Source organism: Panthera onca, chromosome B3 (assembly GCF_046562875.1).
Source record: "Panthera onca isolate mPanOnc1 chromosome B3, mPanOnc1 haplotype 2, whole genome shotgun sequence".
In the NCBI taxonomy this organism is placed as follows: Eukaryota; Metazoa; Chordata; class Mammalia; order Carnivora; family Felidae; genus Panthera; species Panthera onca.
The window spans coordinates 36,322,493-36,332,673 of NC_138344.1; the positions used below are offsets into that span (position 1 = coordinate 36,322,493).

At 52.0% G+C, this 10,181-nt stretch overlaps 1 protein-coding gene across 2 annotated transcripts in view; it reads right to left on the reverse strand.

The window, feature by feature from the left end:
- Positions 1-2,960: 2,960 nt before the first annotated feature.
- NOX5 (NADPH oxidase 5) overlaps positions 2,961-10,181 on the reverse strand; it is a 47,378-nt gene continuing 40,157 nt past the window's right edge. The window contains exons 17-18 of one of the 2 annotated variants that reach the window (XR_013556340.2): positions 5,861-5,975; positions 2,961-4,980 (exon numbers count right to left, since the gene is read on the reverse strand). Coding sequence is in view for 1 of the 2 variants with exons in the window: in XM_078448806.2 (XP_078304932.1) it covers positions 5,916-5,975 (60 nt within the window). In the remaining variant the exon portion in view is untranslated. Of the gene's footprint in view, positions 5,976-10,181 lie in introns of both variants that reach the window. The other variant, XM_078448806.2, reaches the window with a different exon arrangement.

Genomic DNA, 10,181 nt, shown 5'->3' on the forward strand with positions numbered 1-10,181 from the left:
CGCACCAGTCGAATCCATTCGTGTGTCTTTTTGTTCACGTGCTCTGTACCACTGGTGAGTGCGCCTTGGTTTCCTTACCTGCTGCCACAGAAAGTTCTTTTACATCCTGATGGCTATTGCCAAGGCTACACGAAAGAAAAGCTATATTTGTATGCAACCCTAACCCTTTGATGGCTAACCTAGGTTCCTGCTTGCTGCGCCTTGTTCCATCTGTGTTCTTATGCTAATAAAGTATGTTTGGTGTTCTCCTTGTAAAACAACAACAAACGAGTCACATGTTGTCACTTCTGCCACATTCTGTTCATCAGAAACCAGTCACTAAGTCCAGCACTTTTTAAGGAAGGAGTGCAAAGGATTTGTGAACATATTTTAAAACCATCAGTTCTGCCCTGACGCACGATCTGTATGGACTTATGCGAAGGTATCCTTAGAACAGATTTCTAGAACTCAACGACTGGATCAAGTGATATATGCACTTTGAATCTTGGTAATTCCTGTTTGTGGCAGAAACCGTTCATCGTCCTCCAATAGCCATCGTCTCTCTTTCTCCATTTAGCACTGGACCTCCTGACTTTTAGCTGGCACAGCTCAAGAATGTACCTCCCAACCTCCATTGCTGCTACATGGAGATGTGCGACGAAGTCCTGCCCAGTGAGAGGTATTGTGTGAAACTTCGGGTCGTGCCCTTAAATTAAAGGAAGCTATTGGCATACTTCCTTCCCTGTGCAGATCGTGGGGTGACACGTAGAAAGAACCCATCCCTTGGGGCGCCTGGGTGGCGCAGTCGGTTAAGCGTCCGACTTCAGCCAGGTCACGATCTCGCAGTCCGTGAGTTCGAGCCCCGCGTCAGGCTCTGGGCTGATGGCTCGGAGCCTGGAGCCTGTTTCCGATTCTGTGTCTCCCTCTCTCTCTGCCCCTCCCCCGTTCATGCTCTGTCTCTCTCTGTCCCAAAAATAAATAAAAAACGTTGAAAAAAAAAATTAAAAAAAAAAAAAAAGAACCCATCCCTGGATCCCCTCATGGAGCTGCCCTTCTTCGCAGGACTTCCTACCAGCCTAGACTTTTGTATGAGAGAGAAATGGGGTTACACTGCCTGCCTGCATGTCCCATCTCTGCCACTTGTCTGTGGTGACATGTACCTGAGTGCCCGCTAAGCGCCAGGTGCAGTTTCCCTTGAGAAACTGCTGTATCCGGAGCTCACCTGTGGAGGGCCAAGAGGGACAATAAGCCAGGCTGGGCTGCAGTCCCCTCACCTGGAGAGTGGGGGCAACTCCCAGGGCCATTGCAAAGACCGAATGAAGTTACATGAGCATCGGATTGTGACCACAGCACCTGGAGGCAGCAAAGCCTTGGTACAGGCAGCTGTTATAATGAAGAAAAGCTATATAGGTGCCTGGGTGGCTCAGTCGGTTAAGCCTCCGACTCTTGATCTTGGCTCAGGTCATGATCTCACAGTTCGTGAGTTCAAGCCCCAGGTCGGGGTTCAAGCCCCACGTTGTGCTGATGGCCATGACTCAGAGCCTGGTTGGGATTCTGTCTCTCTTTTTCTCTGCCTCTCCCCCGCTTATGTGTTTTCTTTCTCTCAAAATAAATAAACAAACTTTAAAAAATAATTAAGAAAAGCTATAAAAGAAAGCCTCCAGCACCCCCCCCCCATTTCCTCTCTGTGCCCTTTTGTCCCCTCACTGGTAACTTACATAGATTTTAATACCCATCTCCCTGGGGTGGGGGGGGGGGAGGGGGAACCTGCTTTCATAAAAGATCTCATAAATTCTTTCTCACCGAGATAAGAATGACTGGTATTGTTTAATGCACTTCTCCTGCTACACGTACACTCTAGTGGGGGACATACTGTGCTTGACTAGACCACAGACGTGAAAAGTCTAACTATGAAATTTCGGGCACCAGTGAAGCTAGGTGGGGGCGCTTGGCCCACTAGGAGGGGCTTCGCTGATGCTGTCGAAATTGTAATTTTTAGGGAGCCGGCCCTGACCTCCTCTCCCCTCTCTTCTTTAATATCTTCTTCCCTCTCTTTACCTTTTTTTTTTTAAAGGTTTATTAATTTTTCCAGAAGCAGAGTGCGAGCAGGGGAGGGGCAGAGAGAGAGGGAGGGAGACACAGAATCGGAAGCAGGCTCCAGGCTCCGAGCTGGCAGCACAGAGCCCGACGCGGGGCTCGAACTCACGGACCGCGAGATCACGACCTGAGCCGAAGTCGGATGCTCAACCGACGGAGCCACCCAGGCGCCCCGCTCTTGCCTCTCTTGTCTCTTCAGCTCCCTCTGTGTCTCTTCCTTGCCTAAACGGCCATCTGAGTCTCTGATGATTCAATGTGATTACGTTTCCACAGGCAGGTGTGTGTCCTGTTTAGTCACATTAAAAATAAATCACTTAGCCCCACACAGTCAATGCATCAATCTGTTGCTCTCCTCTGCTTTCCAGGAACGGGTTGCTCAAGAAGCAAATGACTCGTGGGTCACGTGAGTGGGGAAGGCCGAGGTGGAGTGACAGCGCCCTTCTAGTTCGCCCACCAGCCTCCTGCCCGAGCAGACAGGGAATCCGTCGTGCCCGCGACTGTGCCCATCTCAGAGTGCACGCTGTGTTCTTGTGGCCCGTGACGGTGAGCTGTGGAAGAAATACAGCTTGCGGAGGTGGGGTGAGGCTCGGATTTACTGATGCTTCCTATGTGCCAGGCCCAGTACTTTCTTTTTCGTCTCTTCCCTTCTTTCTTTTTTTTTAAATTTTTTTTTAAATTTTTTTAACGTTTATTTATTTTTGAGACAGAGAGAGACAGAGCATGAATAGGGGAGGGTCAGAGAGAGAGGAAGACACAGAATCTGAAACAGGCTCCAGGCTCTGAGCAGTCAGCACAGAGCCTGACGCGGGGCTTGAACTCACGGACCGTGAGATCATGACCTGAGCGAAGTCGGACGCTTAACCGACTGAGCCACCCAGGCGCCCCTCTTCCCTTCTTTCATGGGGGAATCAGGATTCTGGTCGCGGGAGTCTGGGCACGTTGGTCTTTCAGGGCCTCGTTTCTTGAAACCAGAAACATTACATCTTTCTCTAATCATTCCTTCTGCTATGACGGAAGAGTCTGGGGGTTAGGCAGACCTAGCTCGCCACTGTGGGCACGTGGCTTAGCCTGTTTCTTCAGCTCTAAAATAGGGCCAGAAATCAGGATCGAACCAGATAATATATTTAAGGCACCTTATAAATAGGCAGCTAAAAAAGGGTGGTGTGTAATTCCTCCTTCATAACACAGGTGACATACTTCACCGTCTTAGAGGTTTGGTCATTTTTACAGGTTGGGGTGGCAGTGTTCCAGGAGGGGAGTGGGTGTGGGTGTGGGTGTGGGTGGGTGCTTCTTGATGAAAACAGTGTAGGGGAGAGAGACCAGAGTCTTTGTAGAAATCTCAGCACTTTAGAAAACCAGACCCCAGCCTCTATCAAATGCTGCCGGGGGGGGCGTATCAAAGACCATCCTCCCAAAAGTCTTGCTCGGTGTGGCCTCCTTCCACGTCCCATGTGGGCTGGTCTGTGATTTGCTCTAACCAATAAAATGTGGCAGAAGCGACGCGGAGGCAGTTCTGGGCCTAAGCCTTAAGAAGCCCTGGAAGGTCCCAATTTTGTGCTTTGGGGAGATCTGGAACCAATATGTAAGAAATTTAGTCTCTCTGGGCTGGAGAGACCATATAGAAAGAACACGTGGAGAAGGAGAAACCCTAAGAATATATGGAGAGAGGGAGAGACAGACGGACAGTGGGAGAAAGGCCCAGCCACTCCCGTGTGCCACGGAGCCCAGCCCTCCAGCCACGGCTCTGAGGCACCAGCCATGTGAGTGACCCAACCCAGATACTCTAGCCCAGTCCAGCCCCCACATGACTGCGGTCCCAGCCGACATGGTGTGCAACAGAACTGCTGAGCAGATCCCAATCACCCCACAGTCTCACGAGAGACAATAAAACGGTTGTCTTAAGCCATTAAATTCTGTGTATTATATACAGCAATAGATAAAGAAGCAGTTAGCGGGATCTTGGAGTTATCGCTATGTGACAAACCATGGACGCTCATTATGAGAGGTACACAGGCACCGCCCTTGGGAGCTTGGTTTGGGCAAGGAGGTTGCACACGGGCAAGCATGAAGATTTGAGACTGTTATTAATCCACACTCAAGGGTGTGCTTAGAAGCGGGATGCACGGACTGTTGATGATGGCGTTGGGAGGGTGAGGCAGGAATACTTCCTAGAGAAAAGGAGTTTTGAGCTGGGTTTGAAGGAAAGAGCAGATGACATGAGAAGATGTCTCAGAGAATGAAGGGTAAGGCATTGATAGCAGCATGGTGGGGAAATTAGGACCCTGGGGAGGAGGAGCTGAGAAACTTAAAGTCTGGTGTTAGCTGGGTATAAAAAGAAGGGGGCTGGGGAGCCTGGGTGGCTCAGTTGGTTAAGCGTCCCACTTCGGCTCTGGTCATGATCTCGTGGTCTGTGAGTTGGAGCCCCGAGCTGGGCTCTGTGCTGACAGCTCGGAGCCTGGAGCCAGCTTCGGATTCTGTGTGTCCCTCTCTCTCTGCCCCTCCCCTGTTCATGCTCTGTCTTTCTGTCTCTCTATCTCTCTCTCAAAAATAAATAAAAATTAAAAAAAAAAATAAGGGGGGCGGAAAGGGGATCTTGCCAAGCTAGGCCTGTGGGAGCCTCAGAAAAAGCTGGTTATTTCATGAGCTTTACTTTCTCCATCCCATTTGGTAAAAATATAACTTGTGAATGGCAGCATCCTTCGCTGCAGAATTGCACATGCTCGAGCTTGCCACTGCAGTCTCTTGGGGACTCTTCAGCACCCCCTGGAGGAGGCTCAGGGGGTGCACAGGTCTCCTCCCAGGATGGCATGTGGGGGCGGGAAGTGAAGCTGAGGGAGGGCGCTCCGCGTGTCTGAAGAGGAGGGGAAGACTTAAATCTGTGGAAGCAGCAGCCACCAGAGCGAACTGGTTGGTAATTAACAGGTTAATTAACAGGTAATTAACAGTTAATGGCTCACTTCAGGGCTAACGTGAGGCTGGAGCCAGGGCAGGAAATGACTTTAAAATCCCTTCCTTCCCCTCCGTGTTTGGTGGGGTTTTGACCTCTCCTACCTGGGAAGATCTGGGTCATGTTTGCCTCCCCGGCTCTGGGAGTCAGGGCCAGAAGGTGATGGCTAGCCCCAAGAAACGTCAACTCCTAAGAAAATGAGCGATTCTGCCCTTCCCTTGAGGAAACAGGGGCCCAAGTGCAAGTTGTAGGGAGAGGGGCACGTGGTCCCTGCTCTAGGCACGGAAGGGCTGACAGGGTCAGGGGCCAGGCGGCTTACCCCGCCACGTCTTTCCAAATTGTAGGGTGGCACCTGAACTTGTGGGTCCACCCAGCTTACTCCATTGATAAATTCAGTATTCACTGTTATTAATTTTTATAGGCATGGAGTGAATCGGTTAGGAGCCTGCTTAGCTGTGAGGAATACAGCGCCCAACGAACTGTGCCCTAAATGATAAAGACATTCCCCCAATCCACAAAGAACTACTGAGAGGTGACCCCATGCCAGGCACTGTTGTAGGAGCTGGGGAGAGAGCAGAGAAAAGCGAACTTCCTGTTCCGGAGCAAGAAGGTAGCTCCTGTGAGGGCAGGGGCTTGACTTTGCCTTGAATACCCCGGGCACCTTTCTCCTCCAGTCCCCCCTTGTATTGGCTTCTGCCTCGTGGTCAACAGGTGGCTTGGGATGTCCAGGAATCTCAGTGGAGACAGATAGCAGGAGACAGAGGTGACCAGCCATTCCTGTTCTCTCTACCAGAAGGACACAAGCTTTCCCGGAACCCCCAGCAGATTCTTACTTACCATCATCACTGGGGAGACCCTGGGGCAGCGTGCGGCTACCTCAGATTTTTCATGACTAGTTAATCTGGTTGTCATTTATCACCTGGGGTTGCCCAGAACAAAGTCGGGGTTTAGTCTGCAAAAGAAAAGGGGGAAGGAACATTGGGGTCAGGCTGTCTTGTTCCCCCCGTGGCTCTTGGGGGTCGGCAGCCACCCACAAGGTAAACACTCTGTGGTCAAATCTTAAGTAAATAGAGAAACAAGTTAAAAGTGGCATTAGATACAATCCCAGATGAAGCAAAAAGGCTTTACTCATTTACTGCTGTTTACTGAGCTCTTTGGCGAGCGCTCTTCAGGACGTGTGAAGGGGGATGAAAGGCTCCAGCCTCAGGGAATGTTCAGACCAGCTGGAGATGACAGGCACATGAAACAGCCTATGCCCCTGAGAGAATAAAAAGGCTTTGGTGGGATCTCAATGTACAGATATCGAACAGAGGTCCAGGTAAAGGCCATCATCGCATGAGGCACCCTCATGGCCCTCCCTGCCCACACCCCTCCTGGAGAACACATTCTGCTCACAGCTCTTAACGGGTAGCCCTGTGACACGCAGGCCCCTCCCCACGCCCAGCAGGCCCCTCCCCACCCCATGCAGGCCCCTCCCCATCCCACACAGGCCCCTCCCACCGCTGCCCACGGCTGTGGGGACCACACATGGGCCTTGAGTCAAAAGCAGCGGATCCTCTGGCTGGCGGCAAGGAGGCGAGCCCAGCCACTCAGATACTTTCTCTCTCTCTCTCATCTAAAGTAAGGGACACAGAGACAACAGCCCCTGTGCAAGAGGTCCTGATACCAGATGGGGCCTGAAGGGAGCAGAGAGCTGAGGCCTCTCACTCCTGACTTGGGTCCATCCTCTCTGGTTCCATCCTGACCATCAACTTCCCTTTTACTAGGGCTGGTTTGAGTGGGTTTTGTGTCTCACCTTGAATGCCATTGGTGTGGGAAGGCTTTGCCTCCACCCTTTACCCTTCACCGCTCACCCCTTCCCCCACCTCTTACCTGCTTCCCAATCTATCCCCCGCCTCCACCTTGCACCGGGTTCTCTTCCCCCCACTGGTCTCCCTGCATTGGCTCTCCTGCCTCCATTTCATTTCCACATGTGGACAGTGATCTTTCTAACATGACCCTGGCATGCCCTTGCTCTAAATCTTTGAGTGGCTCCTCACGGCTCAGCCTTGCGGACCCAGCTCCACCTCTGCGCTCCTGCTCTGCCAGCTCCCCCCCCCAACCCCTCCCCCCCCGCCGCCCTCCACCACCCCGAGATACACAGTCCCACAGGGAAACCTGTGCACGTACTTGGACCTGTATGAATGAATATCCACTTCCCTCCACCCCCGTTTCCCACTCCTCCTTCAGGACCAAGGCCTGGGTTCATCTCACCCCACCCTGACCTTGGTTCCCTCCTCTGGCCATCACAGCACTTTATGAGGACCTCCCCTGGTATCTGCTTCATTGTATTGGGACCATACTTGCTGTCCTTGTCACGTGGCACAAGGCAGGCATTCAACAAATACTTCTAGAATGAATGAATGAATGAATGAATGAATGAGTGATTTTCAAATGGTGAGCCAGCAGGCCTCAGATGATTCGACAGGGTTTTGTTGGGGGAAGAGGGCACGAGGAGGGGGTTTTCCTTCCTGGGAGATTAGCCTCAGTCTAGCCTGGGTGGACAGCCAGGTTCTTTTTTGTTTGTTTGTTTATTTATTTATTTTTGAGAGGGAGAGAGAGAGAGAGAGCACAAGTGAGGGAGGGGCAGAGAGAGGGAGAGAGGATCCCAAGCAGGCTTTGCATTGTCAGCACAGAGCCCAACGCAAGGCTCGAACTCACGAACTGTGAGATTAGGGCCCAAGCTGAAATCAAGAGTCGGACACGTAACTGACTGAGGCACCCAGGCGCCCCTTGCCAGGTTCTTTTTGAGGCCCTCTTGCCTCCTAAAGCCCACCCCATCTCCCTGCTCATCTGGGGACATGGGGACAGGCTATTTGAAACCGGCCTTCTTGTCCTCAACACTGAATTGAAACCCCCAGGAGAATTTTGCTGTGTTCGTCTTCTGGAGAAGAGGAGCACAGAGCCGAAGGGCAGAGGCTGCAAAGTGTGGCTCAGATTTGATAAACAGGCAGGAGGTTTCAGAAGCAATCAGGGGAGAAAAGAACATACATTATTCCTGGAATTCACAATGAACCGCTAATGAGCTAGAGGAGCTATGATCTGATCTTGTCCTGCCTCCTACAGCCCAGGACTGCTGGGTGTGGGACAGGACGCAGGGAGGGGCGCTGTCTGCCGCACCAGCATCCACACGGCCTGGCCAGGGCACCCTCCAGGACGGGAGGGGTGGGGCGGTAGTGTTTGCTGACCCCTGGGAGCCTGGTGGCCCTCCCTGGGATGGGAGGGTGTTTATTAGCCCTCCAAAGGTGGCGGGTCATAAAGGACCTAAAGACAAGGACTACAGGTGCTTCCTGACAGCAGTGCCGGAAGAGTGTCCTCCCTAGAACCCAACAGGGCTGGCACCCTGTCCTTGGACCCCTAGCCTCCAGAACTGCAAGAAATAAATCATGTGGTTTATAAGCCCCCAGTCCGTGCTGTTTTGTTACAGCAGCTCAAACAACCAACAGTTATTGAAATGTACTACATGCAGAGGACTGTTTTAAGCAGCTCTCACACATTACCTCATTTAATCCTTACCATTGTCCTATCTAATAGGTACCATTATTATTCTTGTGCCCATTTTACAGATGAGGAAACCGAGAGCAGAGACCTTGACCCTTCTGTCCACTGTTGAACTCCAGCACCCAGAATGGTAGGAATTCAACATACTCGTCTGTTTAACGGCACCATGATGTGCTCTAATGGGGAGCTCAGGGGCCAACAACCTCCCGGATGATGGCCCAGTGGGACCTGGGAAACGGACTGAGGCTCTGATGCCATTCAAGAGGTCTGCCCCTGCCTCCTGCCCTCTTTTTGTCCACGCTTATTTTTCAAGGCCACTTACATGCAGCACTTTCACAAAGAGGGAAATCAGATTTAGGTTTGGCTCCTGAGTAGATTATAATTACAATTTAAATCAGGGATGACCTATGCAGAAAAACCATGGCAAAGTAACAAAAATCACAAAGAGAAGCAAACAATGTACTGTAATAATTTTCTCATTCGTTCGTTCATTCATTCATTCATTCATTCATTTGTTCCCTCACTCAAGGAGCATTCAGTGGGTTCAGCCCTGGGATGCAGAGATGAGAGTGACTTAGGTCCTGCTTCCAGTGGGAGGAGGCAGTGAAGGGTAGCAAAGGCCTGGGGCCAGCAGCTGAGGAGAGTGGGCTCCAGGCCAGAGGCCTGCCCCCACATCTCTCTTCTCTCTGCTCTGAGGGGACCTTTCCCCAGAGCTGGTCCAGCCTAGAGCGCAGCCTAAAGGGTTCTGGTCTGCCGAGAAAAGCAAGTCAGTGGACCTTGTCCCAGGCCTTGGGGCTAGCTGACCCCTTTCTGTGTCCCTCTGTCCTCCCCCCTCCCTCTGTGATAGCTGGCAGAGGGCTCCAGGCTCCTGGCCTGGCTGCACACTCATGCACCTGCTCACTCATGCAGAGCCATCTACAGACAGCCCAGCCTCTTCCCCCAACTGCCCACGCAGCTCTGCGGGGTGATTGATGGGGCTGCTCTAGCTCTGGGTCCCAGAGAGCTCCTTTTGAATAATAACTTGGCAAAATTACTCTCTTTTTTTTGCTCTCCCTATTTCTGATTCATTTGTTCTTCCTAAGTCATTCATCTTTTTTGAGTCAGAGGAAGAATGAGGAAGAGGAGGAGGAGGAGTCACAGGGGCGAGGGGCCAGGAGCCCCGCCTCCTCCTGTCACCGACTGCACCGGAGACAACGGCACCTCTCCCGCTAGGATGTCTCTATTACACCTGACCTCTGCCCGTGGGAGAAAAGCCAGTGTGGGAGGTAAGGGAGGTGGGGGAGGGAGGGGCCTTTCTGGACTGCTGAAGCCCCACCTTGAAGGCAGCCGCCTGCTCTATTCACATGCAAGGTCTCCTGACACGCTTGCGGGAATGTGGGGGTTTTCTCACCCTCAAAGGGGAGCAGCAAAGAAGGTAGGAAGGAGAGATGGGGGTTCAAGTGGGTCCTGTCAGCTCACCAACACCTTCACTGGTCACCTGCCATGTGCCAAGCGCCAGAAAGACAGACAAACAGATTCTATTCCTGCCCCCAAGGGGTTCGCGGGCTAGTACACAGGTAAGCACAACACCTGCGGTACATGGTCTAGTGGAAGTAAGTCCCGTGCAAGCATATGGAGG